General features: G+C 38.3%; 1 protein-coding gene across 1 annotated transcript in view; it reads right to left on the bottom strand.

Annotated features, from left to right (window-relative positions):
* The window catches only part of luzp2 (leucine zipper protein 2), a 240,969-nt gene extending 221,638 nt beyond the window's left edge, over nucleotides 1-19,331 (bottom strand). The window contains exon 1 of the mRNA XM_084723563.1: nucleotides 18,546-19,331. Within this exon, the coding sequence (XP_084579689.1) occupies nucleotides 18,546-18,607 (62 nt within the window). The 5' untranslated portion in view covers nucleotides 18,608-19,331. The remainder of the gene's footprint in view (nucleotides 1-18,545) is intronic.
* Between the last annotated feature and the right edge of the window lie 5,950 nt (nucleotides 19,332-25,281).

Below are 25,281 nucleotides of genomic sequence, written 5' to 3'. Positions count from 1 at the left end.
AGGCACTGCGCATTTACAATGCCAGGACCACATGAAAATGTTAAGATAATCGTATATTAAAGAGAATTCATGACCCTTTTCGGTTGCAACGCTTAGCCCTTTGTCCTGGTCGAACATGCATTTTTTAAGAAGATTTTTTAAAAGATTTTCCCTAAACTTACCCTCAGAAAAAAATGTCTGTGTCATAATGAATATCTGTTTATCAGGAGTAGATTTACATTAAGATTTAATTATAATATGTCAGGAGAGTGTGTTTGCAGCACCAAAACTGTCCAAGATCACATGAAATTGTTAACAGAAGCTGAAGTTAAAGAGAATTATTGAACTTTAAAGATTTTCTATAAACTTGCCCTCAGAAAACATAACATGAGAACATTATTGTGATCTGAAGTTAAAGAGAATGAATGACCACTACAATAATGTGTTGCCATTTAAACAAATAATACATAACATTTCTGCATTTAAAATGCCTAAAAACGATTAGACCCATGTTATATATGTTGATCAATTGTGTACTTACATGATTCCAAAGGTTTCCAATAATGTTTAAATTCTGACAAATAGGTCATTTTAATTGTGCATAATACATTACTTTCCTTTGATCACCTGTAGCTATAACTTTCTTAAAAACAGAAGTCTGCAAATGTGACAAAACTTAATGTGAAAACTTTTAATGCATTACTTCTTTTGTGACTAATTCCTTCCTGAGTCACATCAGATAGATTTTCATGGTTGTTTAACAACGAAGACAACAACTCCCATGATCCCACACCACTTCAAGACATCAAACCATGTATTTTATTATTTATTATTATGCTTTTGTGTGTGTCTCATGACATTAAAACTCTTTATAAATGCTTAATTTTTTAGCATTTTAACAAACACTATAGTTGTATAGTGACACAGACACAGTTGTGGTGTATAGTTGTATTCAAGCGTATGCACAGAACAAAAGAGTTGCTACAATGGTTAAGATAATGAGAACTAATACTGTTATGGTAATTCTGTTGGGGGTTGTTTAAGCAACTGGACTGTGACTTATAAACAAGTGGCCATCTGTAATGATAAGTTAACACATAATAAATCTTCTTCCCACTCAATCCACCAGATTTCCCACTTTTCAAAGTCCTACAACACAATCCACAATGTACATCTTTGTGTAACACAATGTGCCAAATCCCTCGTCTTACTTGCAGACTTTGTATTCATGTATTCTTTTTGTATCATTATTGATTATTTTCTTGAGAATGTGGTCACACCATAAGAGATAACTATGGAAATTAAAGATTGACATGCACGGATGGAAACAACATTGAAATTCAATCCAACTGTAACCTAAAACATTTCTAGATGATAAAACCTGCCAATAGAGATATTCCAGCACCATTTTTCCTTCTCAGTACCGATGGCAGTACCTGAATTTTGAGTGTTTGCCCACAGCGATTACCAATCTAATACCAGTGCATGGACTTAACAATCCCAAAAGAAACTCTGCTCCAGGTTTTCCCTCAAATGCCCACAAAAGCAAACCCAATCAGGAAATAAAAATTGCAATAACAGCATCTGGATTGGCAGTTCAGTACAGAATTCACAGAATTATTCCTCCTACTGACACACACTCCAGACTTTCTGCCTACCACAAGTTGACAAGAATAACACAATCTGATGCTGACGTAAAGCAGCGTTTCTCTCTTCCACTGACCTTAAAATTTGCCGTACACAATGCTGACGAGAAGTAGTAGGGTACCGTTTTGCAGATATATGATGTGGTACTAAATCAGTGCACAGACTTATGAACTTGCTGATACCCAGTGCTGCATTTTAAGCAGTATCAAAGGCATTCCAATACTTTCATCGAACATATACCTGTCCACCTTTAATAGTGTGTAATTTGAGCTATAATGATTGGTCTATTGGATGACCAAAAAAAACCTACTTTGATGCAGTTCAAGTTTTAATTTGTAATTGATCAATTATTTAATAATTTAATTATTTGTTTTAATTAATAAAAAAATATATCAAACAAAACATTTTCTGCTTCCAGTTTCTCCAAAATGAGGAATTTGCTGCTTTTGTCAGTTTGACATCATTATAAACTCGGTATTGGTCACACAAAGCAAGACATTTCATGAGCATCACCAAGGACTCTGGGGAATGTGAAGGGCATTTCTCATTATTTTCAGATGTTTTATAGACCAAGAGATTAATCTATTAATAATCAGCAAATTAACTGGTAATGGGAATGTCACGATCCTTCAATTTGACTGATTTGACTTTCTATTTTAGGGTCACAATTCGATTTGTCATATGATTGTTGTCATCTTTGAAGTGCTGGCTGGTTTTTGGGACTCCCTCTATATGATTTCAATGCATTTGATTTTGATTATTAAAATGAAAGCTCATTTTAATACATTTTCGATTTCATATTAAAATTGTGACACCTTTAATCGTAATGAAAATAATCACCAGTTGCACTCCAAATGGTAATCAGCTAATTTACGCTTCACTGAAGTGACCCAGATGTTACCTGTCTTGAGGGCTCAGAGCCCATCACTTAAAATTAATGTCGAGACTGAACAACTGGTAAAAAACAGAACAAACAAAAAGCAGAGACCTTATTTACATCAGACCGTAGATGTCAGATTCAAACTGAATGAAATCATACAAAGCATGAAAGATAAATAGACTTCGACCTGATGCCATGACTGACATCTACATTAAAGAACATATGAAAATCCCTGAATGTCAGTCTACATACATGAACAAAAACCTGATGGGTTCTGCTTTAGCTTCAAAGGGAATAGCTGCTCGGCACCAATCCACTGAAAACAACAGAGGCATTTTATATGTGGTGCCACAGTGACGAGGGATGGTGCTCAGCTTTTGTTTATTATGGTTATACATCTTGCACTTCACTGTAAAACAAAAAAGCCAAGCCTCCCACTAATGACTCATCACTGAAAGAACACGGGCATCATGTTTACAGGCACTGAGCAATTAAGTGCCTGCCAATTACAACAGTGACTGTGACAACCAAACACTAATATCTATACTGACAGCTGCAAAGGACTGGAATAAAGTGCTGCTTAATGCAGCAATAAAGATTCACATCAAAACTACAGCTTCCTGAAATCAAATATCAAATATCGAATATGAGGTGCTTAGAGAAGACTGCAACGCCATGAGCACAAAACAAGTATTTGAGCAGAAAGTGGAAAAGAAATCAAGTCCCTCAGGATACTAAAGCTTGTTCTCATAACAGTTGTGACAGATTTGTCTGAGGATCCTTGACTTAACTACCAGTAACTGACTGGGCAAATTGACTTTGTGTGATGTGTAGGTGTTGCTCACAGTTATAAGCTCACAGAGAATTATCACCCAACTCTGCAGGTCCTCTAAGGCAGTGGGTTTGGGACCCCCAAGGCTGACGTGAGATAATTTCTGTGGGTCACACGCTGCGTGGAATGAGAGCCAGGATGGATCTTTTTACATTCTTATCGACTGTACCAGTGATTTAATGTGAGTTTGGTAGCTTTCATGTGTTTTAGAGTATTCCTGAATAGTAAACTTCAGGATGGAGTGGGAGACTGGGCGAGTTCACAAACACCAACCTGATGTTTCTGGGTGGAGGGGTGGGGCTGCAACTTGAAAAGGTTGAGAATCACAGATCTAAAGCATTGTTTGCGTGGGCCTCCACAGATGGCACGTGAGCTACGTGCCATCTGTGCTAAGTATGCACAGAGGCGTTTATGCTCAGTGCATTGTTCCTTGCAGTATTCTCCAAGTGGGCGAACAAACACAATATGTGAATAAGAAAGAAGTCAATAGTGTTACCTGAAGAATGTCACTGGTTGCCTGGCAACAGTAGTAAACACTGACATACCAGCAAACACTGCATTTGTGTACTGTTACTGACCCTGTTTAAGTCCCACCCCTTTTTGCTCTGTGCTCCAATAACAGTGGAGCAAATTTGGTACCTCAGTCAACTTCCCATCTAAATGCAACATGTAGAGTAGGGCTGGGCCAATGGTCGCCGCCATCGTCCATCATTGATGGCTGACAGTCAGTGACCGCTGAGCGCTTCATCATCATAACATTGCGATTTAAAAGCCTTTTGTACTTGAGGTAGTATGTCCCCTCAGAGTTGCCATAAGGCAGGAGTTTCATTCTGGTTGTAACCTGCAGAAGAGGGAAAAACAGAAGCTGCTGGTTGTTGCACGAATGTTACGTCTCCATGTCCAGTTGATTATTTTTCTTATTAAACCCGCCCAGTTAGGTGAACACAAGATGCTCATTGGCAGCAGCGTTTCTTTTAGACCAGCGTTTCTTTCAATTGTGCTTCTATTGTTTCATCGCTTAGCTTTCCTGTATAGCTAGCTGGCTAACTTTGCTTCAAGCTTAACATAACTAAATTACAGACATGTATAAGTGGCAGTGATTACAGTGGTGAGCAATTTGGACATGGCCCGCCCCTTTTATAGAGTCACATGTTAAGTTTCCCAGTGTTAGCAAAACACTAGCTGACTAGGGGTGTGACTTAGGGAGGGTCAATTGGTTGTGTCGGAACCTGCTCAGCCAGTCTACCTTTGAATGTTGAAACGAAAATACCCATAATGGGTGCTTCATTCCAAAAATTCAGAGACGCCCAACCAAGCACTGTGACAACTTCCTGTGCCTTTTCAATGGTGGCCATTACATGTTTATAAGGTGGTAATGTCAATGTGGTGCTTTCAGCTTATTGTTTCACTGCCTGCATGTCCAATAAAAAACAACAATGCAGTTTCAGCAAGACTTATTTACAGTCCAACTAAAATCAGTCATCCCCTTGTTTTTTAAATGTATTATTGATACTTTTTAAAATTATTAAAACGGCAGAAAAATGGTCCTTGAGGAAGTATCCAAAATTCTCATTTTCATCTCAATTGGCGTGGGGGGGCATGTTGGTGTCTGTCTGATTGAATGCAGCTGGCAGGCTGCCAGAATGTTGAGACAAAGTAAACAAACTTGTCCTGTGGTCGACATGTGACAGACAGTGTTGTGTTGCTGCCACCATTAAAAAGTCAGGACCACACCAGCATCTAACCGGACCAAACTGACATTTGCAGGTCTGTTTACAAGCTATTTAATGTGCTGCAGCTGAGCACCTAATTAGCTATCTTGCCTGTAAACTGACGTTAGAAGGGTACTTTTCCCCAGAGATGGTTTGTTTGGTGGCTTGTTCAACAACCTGAGGTGCAGGACAAGACGTGTGTTCATATCTGTAAGTTAGATAAGAAGGAAGGTTTAGCAGCAAAGCCAACCTGGGTCCTTGTTGAAGCCTGTGGCTCTAGTATTGCATAGCAGGACGCTGTCTGACTCAGCGTGATGTCTCCTTGACTGCTGATCTTACTGCTTTATACAATTTTAGATTGGATATATTGAAATGAAGTCGCAGACAGGCTGGGACAGTATTCCTTCTAATTAATGCGAAATTATGGGGCACCCTCAAGAAACTAAGAAATAAAAATGTAGAATTCTCCCTTTAGTTTTCTGTCTCGTCTTTAAAGAACACACAGGACAAGTGATTTACAGAGCAGATGTGTGCGCTGTAACAAATGTGAATTCGGAATAGCTGCGACTAGCTGAATGCACCCTCTAATCACACCTGCCGCAGGGCTCAACGACAAAGAATTTCTGAGTTATGAAAGGCTAAGGCTAATGAATCGGGGCAAGGCAAACTGCCACACATTCAAAAGCATCTCTGCTGAGACCAACATTGCCTCCAGCACGAGTCTACAACAGACTGTTCATGAGTTTGGTCATGTTGCGTGATTCCATTCAGAAGTTGTAGGCCACTCCCACTGCCACGCCCCCTTTGACCAGTTGTCATGAACAGTTAATAAGATGTCCTTTGGCTCATGACCATGCTTTCCACAGGTCTGTGGAGTCTGGGATTCAATTTTGAAGTTATGCACATTTCTGTGATTGGCCACTCCCATTGCCATTCCCCTTTTACCCGATTGGTATGAATGCAAACACACACTTTCACATACACTTCTACTATAATTGTGTCTTGCTATGTTTGGAAAATAAACTGAGTTGCCAGTTTGTTAGGTACATTTAGCTGAAATCTAATGCAGTCTAATACAACAGTAATACAACAAAGCAATAAATCCTACCTTTATGAGGTTTGTAATGATAATTTATGGTGATTTTGGCACCTAAAGCTATATTGCTGTCTAACTGCACTGTGTTATATTGAAAAATGTGTCTAATAGTTTTTTAACCCGTTTATATTAATAAGGGCAGAGCAAATATTAATCACTCCACTCAGTATAAGAATAAAATAAAATTCAACACAGCAAGCCTCAGCCTCCAAAAAGTCCATAAAGTTGAATTAACACCTCTCTAAAACAGTTTCAACCAAAGCCGAGTGTTAAAACCTTCAGTAAGATGGAATCTGCTGCAGGATTGTTGTATTAGACTGTATTGATTTTAGTTAGTTGTACCTAATAAACTGTCAAATGAGTGTACGTTTTCTGGAATTCAGTGGCTCCACTAATGTTAATTCACTTAAAAGAGTCATATCAGCAGTAGCATAACGGTGGTGCACATGAATATTCACCGTACAACCGTGCAGCTTACAATACAGTGTCACTTTGTTTTGGCTTCAGTACCTGTAAATATTGTTTCTGCAGTAACCAATGAAAGCAACACGGCTCAACTGATCTCATTAAATGTGTCCAATGTCAGTTATCTGGTATAAAACAATTACAGAATATGTTGTCCTGCCAGTACAAACATTCTGATACAACATTAAACAGCGCACATTATCCACTCAGACAATGTTAACACTACTATTTATTCAGTGTTTTCATTTTTCTGTTACAACAAAAGTTAACATAGCTTTTAATTTGTTATTCATCTGAAGTGCATTCATATTTAAGTGTGGTATGCAGTGATACGATGAGTGTCTGAGCTGATAATAATGTCAAGACAGATTTGTGAATTGAGGAGAATAATAATTTTAATACTTTTAAGACTCAGTTAACAGCAGATCAGATTTCAGTGCACAAGTCAAGCCAACATTACACTCGCTGTTCAATCTATCAGAAATATTTTTGACTATAAAATACTAATATTCTTTATTGCATAATGATGCTGCTAATGTCTGTCATATCATCCAAAACATTCTTGCCTTGAAACCAAGCAAATATTCAGCTTCCTGTGTGCCACATTAGAGGGTGATTCTATACAGTGATAAAACTTTGTGTTCCAGGAATCATGATAGCAAGTAATCTATGGCACATACTTTCAGTGTTTGAAGAATAAACACTGCTGTCTTTTCAACTGTCTTCTGGGAGCAATGAGAGCAACAGCACAGTACCTGAAAGTGGCCTTGAATATAAAACGCCTGGCTACTCTTCAGCCTGCACTGATCATGGTCCTTTTAATTACTTTCTCATTTGTAGGAGCCACCCAAGGTTCTGTTTATTGTAGCCCACTTCATTACTGTCATGTGGCCAACGTGGTTGCCATGGTGTGACCATTACGCCATGTCCTTTGAATTTCAATTATCTTTCAGTCTGATTTGTGCTGACAACATTACCCGGCTGCACAAATATCATTTTCTCTCATCTTGAAGAGTCAAACGCCACCCCTGAAAGTCACATCTGTTAATCATTTCTCTGCAATAGATGTCATTTGATGGCATAGGAAACACAGTGCAGATGGGAAATCATGCTCATTTTCACATACACAAATGTTTTATGTTGCACTGACACAGTGGTGACACAGATCACTGCTGCCACTATGTTTGAAAAGCGCAAGTGAAAGTGCCCTCTTAGATGCCCCTATGGTAAATAAAACATAATAAATGACCTATATAGTGTCCGTTCAATGGACAAAAAGCAATAATATGTGCTCCAGAGCGCCCTTCCATTGGAGAAAATGTGAGAAAGTGCCCTCTAGTGTGGCCCAGTGTCCAAGACAACATAATAAAGTGCCCTCTGGGATGCCTTCCAGTGGATAAAACATGACAAAGTGACCTTAAGGGTGGCCCAGTGTCCAAGATGACATAAAAAATGGCCAGTGTCCAAGACAACATGATCAAGTGCCATCTAGGATGCCCTCCAGTCATGAAAATGCAATAAAGTTCTCTCTCAGGAGACCTTTCAGTGGACAAAATGTGATAAAGTGTCCTATAGAGTGCCTTGCAGTGGATAAAAGCTGATGACGTGACCTGTAGGGTGACCCAATGTCCAAGACAACATAGTAAATGTCCTTTAGAGTGGCCCAGTATCCAAGAAACATGATAAAGTGTCCTCTAAGGTTCCTTTCTAATGGATAAAATGTGATAAAGTTCTCTATACAGTGCCCTTTCAGTGGAGAAAATGTGGTGAAGTGGCCACTAATGTGGCCCAACGTCCACGACAACATGATGAACTGCCCACTATGGTGTCCTTTCAGTGGAAAATGGCAATACAGCATTTCAAATTTCCTGGTGTCATTTTTATTCTTTTGCCTGAGTCTGAGTCCACTACAGCCACTGTACATTAAAAGTCACCTACAGGTTGCTTTTGTACGGAAATTAAACAGAAGGCCATCTTGAAAGGTGCGCTGCCACTTTAGCAAGACACCTCAACCACTTTCCACCAAACTGCTGCTCTGCAAAACCCATAAATATTTACATAAGAGAACCACTTCACACATGCCAGGCCTCTTCGATGTTGTTCAGTATAAATAAAGCACCAGTTCATTTAGATAATGATGGAGCTCTCGCTCAATAACAATCAAGAGTAATGACACACAGCTAAGCCCCACTTAAAGAAAGAAAATATAGGCATTCTCAGTTTTCCACACTTAGGTAAGCCTTATTCCTTCAAAATAGTTGTTCCTTCATCACTTAAGTGCTAAACAATGCCTTCGGATGAGGGGCGGATTGTTTCCACTTAGTCATTATCCCTGCTAACCATTTTCAGTCCATCAGGATATAGATTGACATTACCATCTCCCCCCTGGTCAATAGTTAGGTCTAATTCCACATCTGCTCCACACTTGACCTCTAGTCGATCCTCCCTTTCTCGATGTGTCTGACAATATTTGTGAACAGCAATACAGCAATGTTCCATCTAGACATTGTGCGAAGTGCAAAGCAAAAGAAAATTCAGAGTGAGTGCTCAGCGCTCAATGAAATATCATGTGGAGTTTCTCTCCACTGCTGTACGTCTTGATCGAATTTATTCATTGTCACTTGTAAGAAAGTATCGATCGGATGTAAATGATGATCTGTGGAATGTTTTCAACCCAGCAAACATGTGACAGATTGAGACAAAGAAGGCATCCTGTCGTGATGAATGGATAGGAGGCCTATCAGTGCTACATCAGCTGTTCACACAGACAAAACAGTTGTATGATTAGTTTCAAAGACAAGAAAACGTACAAATACTGGGATGTTCCCTCACACATTATTTTTATGTAAAAACTGTAACATCATAACAAAAAAAATTCAGCCAAAAGTGCAGGATAGGATAAACACTAATGCAACATCACATAATTTATTAGACAAAAAAACAGGAGCCTGCTACTTACAATACATTAATTGTTCTATACATTCATTAAGAAATGGTGTAAAATAACCACATCATACTCCATCTCATTTAGGCCTAATTATTTTCATCTTTGATTTAAAACTTCCATATGAACAAAACAAAAACAACTGTCCCACATGAAACAACACTTGAGTGCTCTGCATTCACAATTTCCGTCTCCTCCTCTGTGTTGTCTTGTCACTCTCTTCTTCTGCTTACCGGCTTAGAGGTGCATTACCACCAACAACTGTCGCTCTCATGCCACATCCTAACTGGAAGTGAAACGAGCAAACAGCTGACCGTATCAGTTGCCCTAACCTGCTCCGTGTGTCAGCGAACAGGCTGAGCGAAAGTGTCGCTTGTTTGAAGAAAAAAAAACACTCGCCCTGGCTCTATTTTTGCAAAGTTTGATGCCCTTCTTTCACCTCTAACCTATTTTATTTGGTCAAAATCGACACCGATATCCTTGACGTTTCAGTTTCTCCTCATCAAAGCAGTCTGGAAGGAGGACAAGAGACTAATTAACAAGGTTGAGAAGCTGCATATTTTATATGATACGCAGCACCTCTCTGTGGGAATATCCTAAATAAGGACAGGGTTTGAAAGGAAAGCTGTTGGGAGTTACAAGAAGGTAAACTGTCCCCCAAATTATATAGAAACAGGGCTGACTTAAGAAAATGATGTTATGAATAAATCATTTAGAGTTTTACTTACTACCGCAACATTGTTTGTATTATATCTGGACAAGTTTCACCCATAATCCACTTGAGTTTGCTCGCATCGCTTCCAGCTAGGAAGTGGTGAGAATGTTAGCTGGTTTTGCAAGATTATGCGAGAATCCAGCCCTGATTTGCTGCATAGCCTGTCCTGAATATATACAAGAGATGCTAAGGTATAGCTCCCACGATGTTAACGATATTGCCAAATCTCTACCAGTGGACACGTTTCAGCCATCGATGGATTAATACCATCATATTGGCTGACTGTGCCCATATGTCTGTTTTTTTTAAGCAGAGTCAGGCCATACATCAATGACTGCAATCATATTGCATCCATACAGGGTTGTAATATACACTTTGAAAAATAATAACATAAAATGACACATTGGTGTGATTAAGATATTGGCTGATATGCAAAGTTCAGGTATCAGATTGAAAGTGTCATGAATGGATATCAGGACAGCCAACTGTCTAGTCTAACAAAAGGTGATTATACAAGAGAAATGACCATGATCAACAGAATCATGTAGCATTTATTAATAGTCCTTCCCCGTCTCCATCATTAATTGTTACACCTCATAAACTATGTTCCTTTTCATGTCTGACCCTTTGTAACATTAAAGAGATACTCCATTTAATTCACAATATGCTCATATCCACAGGCAGATGTTAAGATATAAAGCAATGTGGCTGCATGTCTGCACTCTATGTACAATCCAAGGCTCTCTGTAGTCCTTTTAATTGCCGTCCAAAATACTCATAAATATTTGATGTTGTGGAGATCCCACCAGATCTCACCGTTTCCAAGAAGAGTCTGCTAAGGTAGGAGACATCAAAGATAGTGTCAAGAAAATGTGTCAAATATGTTTCATGATATGCTCTGAAAGGGAATATTTGAAAGTGTAAAAAGGTGGAGCCGTTTGATCTATATAGAGAAGAGAAAAAAAACAAAAAAACAAGCCAAATGCAGAAGAGCAGCCTTACTGTACTGTAGTCAAGTAGCCTCCCAACCCTGACCCAGAGGTGGACAGTCATATCTCATGGGGCTGGTGTCAATGCAGCCTTGTGTTCTGCCTGAGTGCCAATTGATTTCTGCAATGACACATAGCCCTGCACCGCCATTATGTGGCCTTAGTAATCCACTCAATTCATTAAAACTGAATCCTTCTTAATCATGCTCTCACATGAGCAGGGGCTGGCGCTAAAATAGTTAATTTTACAGAGGTAACACAAAATTATGTTCTGTAATGTTCAGAATTGTTAGTTCTTGTATTTCTTATAAAATTGACATGTTTTTACATCATATATCCAGGTTTTATCATTCACAATTAGACTTGCACCGATTAATCGTCAATGCTTGGAATCGGGACGGTTTTCATGTGACAGGCCCTGGCCGGTGACCGGCCGGTCAGCGTCACAAATCCAATTCTGTGCCGGTCATAGTCACACACATGTTCTGCACGATGGTCACGTCATGCGCACAGCAGACAAACTGACCGTGATATCACCACAGTGCTGATAACAGCTACACACACTCAGACACATGCTTGCTTGAAGTTGGTGTCAGGGACAGATTCCAAGAATGGGATAAAGAGAAGACAGACAGTCTACAAGGTGACAGAGCAGCTGATGATGTCGCAGAACAGCAGTAAACTCTCTAGCTCTTCAGGCTAATGTTAGCTAGCAGCAGACTGCTGTTCACAGAGGGACAGTCAAAATCTCACCTCCTGTTCTGGCTTAAGAATAAACAACCTGTGTTGATGTGTCTCCTCAAACATTTTCTCATCCAGACTCGTTGAACTTCTGTGTCTGTTTTTCTCACGGCAAAGTTTTACTGCAGCAAACTGTTGCACCGCGTCAGTCTCCGGTTTGTTTACATCTGCTTCCACAGGAGATTGCGTGAAATCGCGTCCCGCGAAATCCACGATCATGTTCACCCGATTAACAATCTTAATATAAAACCTGGTTGTAATCTGGAGGACTTTGGAGAACATATGTAATTAATATTTAATAGTCAGTGTCTTATTATGAACATCCAATTTAATTTTTAAAGAGAAAAGTTTGTGAATGCTGTCAATTAAAGTTCTTAGAAAGACTGAGAATCGGAATTGACCAAAATCGGAATCAGTAAGTCAGACCCTTCAAAAACCAGAATCGGCCAAGAAAATTGAAATCGGTGCAACTCTATTCAAATAACACAGAGTAAGCCTAAAATATGCATTTTAGATTTTACGGCTTTAATTCTACAAAAATAATAAGAACTTATGTTATATAATGTTCAAAATTCTGAATTCTTGTATTTCTTGTGTTTGTTTGGACTGTATATCAAGGATTTATCATCCATAACACTGAGTAAGTCTAAGAAACGCCTTTTAGAAAACACATCTTCATACCTAAACCACAGACAGGTTGACTGTCAATTACTCCCAAAGCAGCATTCATCACCGGAGGTGAGAAACGGCAACAACGGCATGGCATAACTCACATGACATTACACAAGTGCTTTATGATGTAAAATGGACAAAGTTTGGTTTGGTTTCAGCACAATAACTCCTTGGATAGGTTCAGTCAATAAAACCACTTGGTTAGGGTGAGGTAAAGATTGTGGTTTATGTTAAAATAACTAACACGTGATGAAAGTGACATCACTTGCACAATGGAAGTGATGCAGCGGACAGTTACTCAATACTTTAAATAACACAGTGTTTACTTTTCATTTCATACAGGACTCAGAAATCCTGTGCTCCTTGTCCTGTCATACTTAGTGTGTCCACTAGGGGGCATCACCTAATAATGAACTGACATAACTGTCAGAACAAGCTGCTTGTATTTTCAACCAACATGCACGTTTTTCTGGTAGGGACAAGCTTCTGTTAGGTTTTCATCATGTGCAACATTATTTATGTATATTTAATATCACTATTTCTGTATTCATTATCTGGTGCTATATAATTTTTTATTACCTCTCAATATCACTGTCAATGTTATTTTTCACTATAACTGCCAACACCACTTTTTCTATTTTAGCTTACTCTTGTACTTATCTACTATTGTTATTTTATAAGGCACTGTTTCTTCGTATTTACTCCATAGATATTTTATATTTCATTTATACTTGATATTCCATTGTTGTTATACTTATGTTACTGTAATTTTGAAGCAATCTGCCACAAGAGTTTTCATCGGGATTAATAAAGTTCTATCTTATCTTTTCTCTTGTGTTATAAATTATGCTCTATAATGTTCAAAATTGTAAAATATGTATGCTTTTTAGGATGTATATCCAGGTTTTTGTCATTCATAACTGAGTATGCCTAAGAGATTCCTTTTAGATTTTAAGGCTATAAAACAGAATTAAGCGCGCACCAAAATGCTGCTATCATATATAAAAATTGAAATGGTTCCTGTTTCATTAGTTCTCATTCCTTAAGGCGACTTTATCAGGACACACAATGGAGGTTTGCCGTTAACATATAAAATGGATTCTCCAGCGCACCACTGATGTGATGATAGTGAATCAAGCAAAGCGGGGCAGAGCAATACATAGACTAGACAGCTCGAGTCACAATTCATTTTCCTGCAGCAGATACACCTTACAGTCAGTCTCTTCAATGTTACACTATTACAACAAAAGGATGAGGATGTCACATATGATAAGGCTTGTCTAGGTCCACAACCTGCAGAATAACGACAAATATATAGGAGCACCATTCACCTCGAGATATCTTTGGAGTACCGGCTAGATTAAAAGCAAACAGTATTATGAAATTCCTTCTGCTGGTGGTTTGACGGTGAGAAAAGAATAATATACAGCTGATTATCTATCCAGGAAATGTTATGAGATTGAAATAAGGTACAGCAAAAAAAAAAAAAAAAGTAAATAAATAATATTTATAAAATTCTGTACCACTTTAAAAACAAATCTGATTTCATCAGCAGTAATAAAACCAATTTCAAGAGCTTTATGTTAAATGCATCACTGCCAACTGCTATTGCCTCAGCAGAACCACTCCAGGGCGGTGGTAGATCAAAAGACAACATACAGTAGCAGGATAATACGCCAGTTAATTACCACTGGCTATTAAGAGCATAGCTAATTCTGTATATTTGACAGGGATTACGGGAGATAAAATGCACATCGACCTCTGAGACTGGACCAGACTGTTTTCCTTGTTCAGCTGTGACCTTTCATTGAATCCATCCATGGATGATTGTGTTGTGATGACAAATCTTTAGAAAGAGGAACATAACATTTAGCTGTCCTTGCAGATGCCGTGTCCTTCATTAGAACTGAAAAAACATGATAATTTGAACACACAGTCCAAGGTAAAACCTTAACAAGAAGTAGATTATTCTGACGGATATGAGTCATGATTTTAGTGGAATTTGTAGTTTCTGCATTTAATTTCCACTAATAAAAAAAACAAACTAAAAATGACTGCAATGTTATTTTTGCTGGGGTCTGTGCCGAGCAAGCAAGTTTCCTTACATCTGGAGAATATAATTTGCACACTGGAGCATCTCTGTAGCACCACAATGATTCATTTATATGTTTCGACATATTTCACCTTCATCAAAAAAATTGCAGCTCCTGCAATTTTGATGCTGCACTTGGCCATAAGGCTGTATCCAAAGATTATTTTAATTATCGATGAGTCTGTCAATTATTTTCTCAATTACTCAATTGGTTGTTTTGTCCATAAAATGTCAGAAAATGGGTAAACAAAAAGTTGATCAGTGTTTTCCAAAGCCCGAAGTGATGTCTTAAAAAGTCTTGTTCTGTCCACAGCACAAATATATTCAGGTTAATGTCAAATAATACTAAAGAAACCAGAAAATATTTACATTTATGGTGCAGAAAGCAGAGAATTTGGACATTGTTTAACAAAAAAAAAAATCATTCAATTATCAAAATAGTTGGCAATTATTTTAATAGATAATTAACGATTGATTAATCATTGCAGCTCTACTTGGCCATGCTGCAATTTCAATACTACGACAAATTGTACAGACCTAAAACAAACATAAGTGCTACTAGTCAATCCATTTTACCACCAAACCACTTCTCATTTAAAGTTGTCCTGTCTACAAACTGCACAGCAAGATTAACATGTGACCATCTGCCTAATGGTTAAACAAATTATTATTAACACATTTCCGTACGAGTGTTAAACTACATCACTGATCTTGAATACAGTAGTTTGACAAACACGTTATATGATCAACTGAGAAAATGCCATCCACCACTGAAGAAGCTCCGTAAAATCGTTCCGTCAAACCTATCAGTAACGCTAGAATCAGTAGGATTTGTTCGAGCCGTTCGTAAACTCACCTGAAGGATAGTTTATTATTGTGTCTCACTCCCAGGACACCAAATACTGACATTATGGGTTGGTAAAGCATCCCGGGCAAAGCAAAATAATGAGAAGTACAGGCAGAGGGCAGAGTCTCTGCAGATAAAACCACCTCCTCACACCTCTAGTGGGTCATAAGTGATGATTAAAGGGATTATGTTTATATCTATACATTGTTATTTTTAGGAAAATGTGGCATATTATGCCTTTAAAGGGACAGTAAACACCAAAATCAAAAATACATACTTTTCCTCTTATCTGTAGTTCTATTTATCCATCTAGATAGTTTTGGTGTGACTTTGGTGAGGTTGGGGGATATCAGTTATAGAAATGTCTGCCTTTTCTCCAATATAATGGGACCAAATGGCTCCAAGCGCCAAAAGAAAAAAAAGAAAAAAACTTCTGAAAAATTCAACAGTGATGTTTTTTGCAAGAAATCATGACCCGATTACCCAAGATTATTCACAGACCTTGCTGTGAGTAGTTTCATGCGGGAGCTACTTTCTACCTACCGTAGAATCTACCAGAACTACTTTCTTTCCACAAGAAGGAAAGTACTTCCTCCATGAAACTGCTCACAGCAAGGTCTGTGGATTATCTTGAGTAACCAGGTCATGATTTCTGCTGTTAAGTTTTTCTTTCCAGCTTTGAGCACAACCGGACTAGTGCTATTAAGTTCTGTTATATAGAAGAGAAGGCAGACATCTCTATGGCCGATATCTCTAAAAGTCTGCAACTTCTACCAAAAAAAAATCTAGATAGATAAATAGCACCACATTCAGAAAAAATCTGTATGTTTGCTTTGAGGGGGGACTCTTCCTTGTTGATCTTGAAACCAGTAGTTTTACAAACAAAAAACTCTTAACTCAAGGTCCAATTACAAGCTTTTTCTTTGTGTCACACTATGACAACTGAAAAAAATCTATTCACAGGGGAAGAAGAATAAGGAAGAAAATCTGCCAAAGCTTACAGTATATTGTTATTCAATACAAGATGTCAAATTACAGCGTCAAAAACAACTTGCGCTCAGTCAACACCTCTCTGACACATGTCAACAGAACTAATGATGATCAGCTTTACAAGGGTGGGACTTACTTTAAGGTGTTTTCCGCTACTATTCAAAAAGCAGGCTGTGTTTCTAGTATTTCAGTGAAAAAGAGTTTGTGCAGCAGATGAAATGATCTAACAAGACCCTGTTTGTAACATTTCTTGTTTCATTAATTTGCAATTAGAGTCCATTTATTATTTAAAATCCCCCAAATTGTTATCTTTTTTTCAATTACAGCATTTTAAGATCAGCTGGTCAAAGCTTGTGCCTCAACAACTGCCTGCACTGCAGATCAGCTTGCAAACTGACACGTTTAGTTTTTGTTTTTTTTTTCTATTTTTAAAAACAAATCAAAGTTCAGTAGGTCACGGTTGAGGGATCACCTTTGCTTTAACCTACTGAATTTTTTATGCTGGATTTAGCACCACACAGTCTCATAAAACACTGATTGTATCTATGTGTTCTGGTAATTACTTTTCATGACATTCTCCCCTCAAGAGCTAGCATGCAATCTGTGCTGACCTGCCAAATTACCAGCGTAATGTCTCCCTCTCCAATTAGCACCCAAAAGATCACTGTTTAAAAATAAATCTCGAGACGCAAACTGTATTTTGATACACTACACTTAACAAGAGCATTATTTCATAGTTTCATAGCTTGGAAAACAGCAAAACATAAGAAAAAAATAAGCTGAAAAATCAGATTGGAAAAAGCCTGAAGGTTATTTATGTATTTGCCCCATGCAAGCATTAAAATTGAAGGTGTGTTAAAAGGTGTGTGAGTGCCTTAATTTGCTGACTACTAAATGCTAGAGGTTAATACATCAATACAGCCCCCAGTTATATGACTCATACATCATCAGTGTACCTCTCTGGTATTGACAAATTTGTTGAATGTTGGCAATAACCTTGACTTCTTTCCCTGCAAAAAGTCTCTATGTGCTGTAAACTCCTGGGGCAAAAGAAATAATTCACACAGTAGCTATTCACCACAAAAATGCAGGTATTTGGATAATATCATCAACAAAGCAAAGAATTCAAAGCCACGCATGCCTCAGAAACTGCATTCGCTGAGAAAAAAAAGACAACAGTATCAAAATGTTTTTGGGCACTGAGGAGAAAAAGGAGAGGCAAGTTTTATAATGCATGCCTTCCTCCGTGTGATGTCTCCATGGTATAGTCAAAGCCCTGAATTTCCTCTCACGGCTCTCATTAAGGCAGTGGTGTCAGGCTCTGGCAGAGAAGAAGGACGATTTTATCAATGATTTAATTTATCATCAAAACTCCCCGTCTCTCCACGCATTTCTCTCTTATTCATTCTTCTCGCCCATCACTCTTCCCTCCAGCTTCTTCCAGAGCCTCACACACATATATAAATGTATATACAGAAGCACACACACCTGCTCTTTTTCAAGACACTGCAACACAAGTAGCCTTGTCTTTTCTCTCAGTTTCACCCCCTGACTTCAACTTGCTCTCCCTCCCAGACCAGCGGGCAGCAAAAGTCCCGAAAAGCAATGTCACCACTATTCAGGAGGCATCGCGTTCAGTGAATTAGCACCACAAAAGGACAACTGTCTCTCAAGCCTGCCCAGAACTGAGAAAGATAATAGCCTAGTTCAACAGATAAGCTCTTCCCTCTTCCTTTTAAGTCTTTCAGTCTCCCAACATGCTTAGCACACACAGAGCCTCAGCCAGGACGAATTAAGGCTTCAGTGTGTGGCAGGACTGAACAGACCTTAAGATTAGTAATCTAAGATTGCCCATTCAGTCCTTTGAACCTTTTGTTTCAGAGTCTCTCGCAGGGTGAAACTGACCAAAATAAACCCCCTTTCTCCTCTTATTTATCTTCTTACCTGGTGTTGAGGCTCAAAGCTGGACAGAGGAGCAGTAAGCAAATAGCTTGGATGATTTTCATAGCTGTCTCACACTCCCGTTCCTTCTCCCTTCTCAGATGCTTTTTGCCTTTCCCCCGTGTCTCTCTCCCCGCTCTCTAGCTCTCCCACTGGCTGCCTGGGTTTTTTAGCGCACTCTCTTACACACACACACACACACACCCAGACACACAAGCAAGCGAGGCAGACAGATGCAACACAGTGGCTCGGTGAGAGGGAGGATCTCTGGCTTTAAATAACACAGGGACACGGACCGACTTGCTAATGGAAAGGAGCGGGTGGGGCTGAAATCAAGAGAGGGGAGATGTGGGAGTGATATGATGTCAGCGCCCGTGCAGCTTCAGCTATTGGCGAGAGCCGTTCTTGCCATTGTTTGGTGCCGGTCGCTCCTCCGACAATACATGTCTCCATTCATTTCATTCTGCCTCTTTTACTACCTGCAGTCTGATAGGTGGAGATAGAGCAAAAAAAAAAAAGAAAATAGCAGAAAAGAGTGGGCAGCCCGGGTCATCACAGCAAGAAAACACAACCCAAGAAAGCAGAGTCACAGTTCAGTTAAGGCAAGACACTAATAGATTTAAAGTGTAACTACTGATGAAGCTCTGCACTTAAAACACAAAACAATGTTAGCTGGTTGCATTGTGAATGAATGCTGAAAATGAAAAAGAAAAAAAATCAACTACCCTCAGCAGGCTAGGGAAAAAAATCCCAAACTAATTTAAATTATAAACTGCAATGCAAATTATTAAATTCTCTCTCTTCTTTTTTTGTTCACTTAAACGATTTTCCGCTTTTCAGATAAATGTTCACAATAATATAAAAGTAATGTATTTAAAATTATGCTCTAGGGCTGCAACTAACAATTATCAGTTCATCTGTTAATCATTTTTTTCAGTTATCAATTATCTGTTTGGTCCATAAAATGTCAGAAAATGTTGAAAATGTCAATCAGTGTTTCCAAAAGCCCAAGATGACGTCCTCAAATATCTTGTTTTGAAAACAACCCAAAAATTAGTTATAGCAGAGTAAAGAAACCATAAGTATTCACATTTGAGAAGCTGAAATCAGAGAAGTTTGACATTTTTCTTAAAGATATTACTCAAAACAATTAGGATTATCAAAACAGTTGGTGATTAATTTCATAGTCGACTAATAATCGATTAGCCAGTTGGAGCTCAATACAGAACGATTAAACTGAAATTGTTTGTTGAAAAAAAACTTGTAGAAATAAGTATTTTAAAATGAAAAATTTACTAAACTGAAACTAATAAACTAAAATGCAATTCTAAAAGAAAGTGCTAAAAGAAAGTTAGAAAGTTAAACAAAGTAGAAGAAGTGGGGATATAAAATGCGAGACATCAAATTTTATATGGGGTCAACAAAGATGATGAAAAATATAAACTGTTTACTTTATTGATCTTGCTTTTCAAAGATTAGATCATCATAAAAACATTCTTATTACAGTGTATGTAATATACCAATATCAATATACTGTATATTATCATATAGTAAACTTTATCTAAATGTTATGAGTTTATGGATAACATAACCAGATTGGAAATGTCTACTTGTGTCTAATTCAGTGAATTAAATAACTGATAAATCAAGACACTTCATCACACTGATGCAGAAATTATACTAAAATCCAACGTTGCCACTGCTCACTGCCAAGCGGCAACCTCTGGGGCTGAAAAATGAAGCCAACACGGAAGTGCCAAAAACTGCAGTTCCTCAAGTGGCCACTTCAAGCTCAATCCAAAAGCGGGTCCATCCCCATAGACTCTCAAATTTAAAGCAGAAATAAACATGTTTACAGCCTGGTCCAAAATGTAGGTTTGGCCGCTCCATTCGGCCGCCTCAGCTCCACCCACCCTACACCTTTTTTGCCCATTTTTGGATGAGCCGGGAGTTATGGCCAGATCCACCATAATGACAGTTTCAAAGCGTCTCTTCAAAAAATCTATCAGAGGTTTTGTTTACTATTTATTATACTGTCTTCGCTCACTGCTCACTTATCGGCAATGCTGCTCACCATGGCCACAATACATCCACAAATAACAAATAACTATTGTCCCACCGTATGTCTTATGGTGGACAAATTTGTATCTTCTTACCAGGTTTCACCTATTTGCCATGCAAATTTGAAGCAAACCTTCAAAATGTTGCAGCAAAGGAACAAAAAAAAAATGCAGATTAGGCTGATGTTCCCATCAACTGGTCGAAAGAAAATAAACTAGACTACTCAAAGTGTAGTCTTGTTTGGTATAGGCAGGGTAAAGTTTGGTTTATCGGTATTATCCAGGTTAACACAGGGTCAACAGTACACTGAAATATGTGGGATGAAAAGAACAGGCCAGCTCCGCAGTAAGAGCAATAAGTAAAGATAAAACAATTTAATAAAAATTGAATAAGCTAATAAAATACATTATATAACACTATAAACATTAAAAAATAAAATGAGGATCTCTACAGAGGTAGGAGTGTGTACAAGTATTGCACTAAAACAACATTATATGAGTTATGTTATGCATGGCTGTAAGAAAAGAGAAGTAGAGGTTGAGAATTATAATCAAAACCAGCTGTTTGCCAACTGCCAACAAACTTCAAAAAGGAGAAGAAGAAAAAAGCTTGGCTATCTACGAGAGAAAAATGGAAAGAGGTCTTCACTATTTTTCCCAATTAAACAAGTTATAGTTATTCTTTCATGGCAGCTACATTCAAAACAGTGGAACGGCTTCTTCTTCTCTTAGAAGGAAACAGCTAATAAGTCATGTGAGTTAAATGTTCACTATATGTCAGGTCTATTCAGAAAAGTTCTTTCCATCTCCCTTAAGCACATTAACACTGTCCAAAAAAAGACAAAAACCAATACAAGCGAACGTAAAAAGTTTTGTGAAATTCAGGAAGTGTTTTTAAAGTTTTTTTTTTTTTTTTTACTGTTTCCATCAATCTTGTCTCATACGATGCTGGAAAATGCGCATTAAATTACTGGGGTGGAGTGTCACGACTCTCCAAAGGCACGATTTGATCTGACTGTTGACTTTAAGGTCACATTCTGATTTAGCTTTTTATTTTTTTTTAGCACTGACTACAGACTACAGAGTCTTGATTTGAAAATACCATTTACATTTCCAAATTCTTTTTTAAAAATTTTCTTTGGACGAGCACTGAATGCACACATGCAAGCTTTTAAGGTACTGCTTTTATTTTGGTCCATTTTCAATTCAGCTCATTTTCATCAACTTGATGGATTCTGAATTGAAATCTTGACACCTCTTCAAAATAAATTATACACATGACTTGTGTACATGTAGCCAAAAACATTTTTCTCCTCTCTAGTGAGCACTAGATGTCAATTATGAGAATAAAATCCATTTATTGTTGGAACAAGATGATATGGATCTTTTCTCACATAGAACAATTTGTCTTCCTCTACAACAGCGGATTTTACTCTGTATGAACAAACAACTTTTGCTCTTTAAGTTACCCTGGACACCTGATAAAAAAACAGAAATGTGTAGTAATGAAATCATCTCACCCCCCCGGCCTTCCCTGCCCTGTGGATCACTTTGAAATTCAAGGTTAACCTTATGAAAGTGAGAACAGCTCAAGAACAAAATGTTGAGAATGAGAGGATGTACAAGCGAGTCTCCAAGCCATGTATTACAGGTAGAATATTAAGCAGTCCATACAAAAAGGTGGAGGTCACACACCATAGGCATGATAAATGATTTCCATTACAGGTTTAATAGAGTTTGGAGTCCATTGTACCCCAGTCGTAGCCCATTTTCCATACTGAAAGATTTCCACCCATTTATGTATGGGGTGTAATTAGAAGTTCATGCATGGAAACCCATGGTGACCACTCGTAATGAGTCCGCCAGACCGCAGCGAGCCTTGGTTACTGGGGAGAACGTCCTCTGCGGACCCACGTAATCTGTCTCAATCATGTATTACACCAGCCAGAAACTTGTACTCCCAGTGCTCTGAGCCAACCTGTTGAGCATCTTATCATAATGAAGAATAATTACCATAAAATGAGCTTGAATTGTTGATATTATGCAAGATTACATTTGGATAAATCCCCATAGCTGAGCCTGAATGTCACATCAATTGATTTGTATATTTTGTTTACGAATGCTTCATTTGAATTTTGATCATGCCTAAATGGGCTGCTTTGATTTAAACAGAGCCAAACAATGTTTAATGTGTTTTATGGATTCTGCATGGGCGTAAACACATTGTTGTAGGCCTTTTCTTTGTTTGTACAGTTGCAATGTCATTAGGAGACTTTGCATTGTATTTTTTTTTTTGTCATTAAAGCAGTTTTGCAAACATGAAAGATTGCGCTGCTCTGTTTCAGTTGGTAGTGGAAATACTAATTCCTTTACATAACATCTCTACAGATGTAAAGCAATTCTAGGTTTCTTTTCCACAATCTGAGCCACTTAGTGCAACTAGCTCAGCTGGAATACTGTGATTCTGCAACTGCAAAATTAAAAAGGATGCTGTGAAGCTCCGTGAGCCATATCAGAAACATTATTATAAGTGCATATTTTTCCTCTCGCACTTCCTCCAATCATTTCTTTAATGCCTGAAAGCAAAGTCAAAGTCATAAACATCCATGGAGTGATGCAACAAAAATCTTATGCAGGCAATTTTCAACATTTTGGCTATGAAGTATAAAGTGCTCAGCTTTTTATTCCCACTGTGGTCACTGCAGAAGAAATGATGAATGTTGGACTTCAGCAGCACAATCAGGCAGGAAGATGATCTGATAGAACGGTGTACTGTACTGTAGAATCCGTTTGCATGAGTCAGAAAGATCCAACAGCCCTGGATGTTGCTGATTCACTGGTTTTGGGGGATATATTTGAGTGTTAAATCATTAATTGCTTTGTATTTGTTGGTATAAAGTATTGCAGTATCTGTGTTTTTGTGTGCATGTGCCATTGTGCCTCTGTCTTTCCTAGACCACTTTGAGTTTTAGACATTTTTGCAAACTGAGGACATTCTGACTGGTACTTGCTTCTTTCAAAGGGGTGTTTGAGGGATGAGGTTTTCAGGGACTTTGTGTCAAATTAGAGAGATATCAGCCTTAGAGATGTCTGTCACATATGATGAAATAGGGCTGTGACAATAACCACATTACTGTAGTACCACAATACCACAGTCATGTGATTCGAGGTTGAGCTCATTATACCATCATCACCACAAATTTTATTTTGAAGTTTCAGCACATTTATCTGTTTATAGGATCACTGCTGTCATACAAAAGTCAGGAACACAACCTCTGATTGGTTGACAGACTGAACCCAAGGCATCTTGGGATTGTCAGTGAGTGGCTAACAACATGCTAACAATAACTGTTTTCAAGACGAATAAAAGGATAAATAACTACAGAAGACATTTAGTGTTGAATTTATCATTGTGAACTTATTTTACCACATCTCCAAAGAGACTCCAAAGAGATTGGTAGGCACACAAGCTCTCCATGCCACCACCCCAATATGAAGCGCCATCATAAAGACTTTCGCTTGGTTCAGCAGTGCAGGGTCTTTTTTAAATTGTTTCCACCCAACGAAAGCTGGGAGATTGTCCTCAGTCTCTACTGAGCAAAGCATTTAGAGACTGACTTGTGAGTTTACCCAAAGCACAAAAAAGACATTTGAAAGACTTAAAAGGCATGTCTCTTTCCAAAAGTCAAGACTCAAGATAATTCACAGCCCTTGTTGTAAGCAGTTTCAACCACTTTCTTTATGCCATAGAAAGAAGCTTTGAAGACCATAAGCCGAGTGCCATTTAGTTTCATTATACTCTATAGAAGGCAGACATCTCCAGAACTCAGTAACTCGCACCAAAACAATCTAGATGGATAAACAGCACTACAGGTAAGAGGAAAAATATGAATCTTCGATTTTGGGGTGATGTGATTTAAGGATTTGGTGCTACAGAATGCAGTATGTCCTTAAGGATTCTCAGAGGAATATAAATATAAATGTGTGTCTGTTTACAGGACTTCGTGAGAAAGTCAGGAAAAGACAGTTTGCCTACCAGCTGTCAAAGTATAGTAAGAATAGCCAAAGTGTCTTTGAGCCTTTGAAGCCATATATTTTTTAGCTGAATGCAGCATAAAGGACCATGAGTCTTGATGTTTTTGTTTTTCTTTTGAGCCATCTATTTATTCCTGAAAGGTTTTTGCACCACATTATACTATTTAACAACATCCTGTCTCACATTTAAACATTTTAAGCACATTCGCCAGTGGAGCCGAAAAACAAAACCAATACTGTTTCCACCAAGTATCCGCACTGCCTTGCTGAAGAGCTTACTTTTTAGTCCACATTTCCCTAGTCCAAAAATCTCCTTTTTGCCTTCTGGCCACAAGCCCCTGTCTTTACAATCAGGCTACAACAGCCCCAGCAGGCAACATTTCCACGTCTGCAATAACACATCCAAGGACAGCGATATTGACTGACAGTTGCTTGAGTAAATCAAGATATCCTGATTCTGAGCTAGCTAAAATAATGGCCTGTCAGCAACGTGGCTGCTCTTACTGACGACTGTTTGCTTTCTGCAAAGATGCTCCTCGTTCCTCTTCTGCTGTTCCTCTGCATGAATATTAAGCTCACGAAGATAAGTTAGCAAGTACCGAAATCTCCATAGTCTATTATGTTTACAGAGGGTTTGCACTAGA

Source organism: Lutjanus erythropterus, chromosome 1 (assembly GCF_056507025.1).
Source record: "Lutjanus erythropterus isolate fLutEry1 chromosome 1, fLutEry1.hap2, whole genome shotgun sequence".
In the NCBI taxonomy this organism is placed as follows: domain Eukaryota; kingdom Metazoa; phylum Chordata; class Actinopteri; order Lutjaniformes; family Lutjanidae; genus Lutjanus; species Lutjanus erythropterus.
Note: the sequence above shows the minus strand (reverse complement) of the source record. Positions and strands in the feature narration are given on the sequence as shown.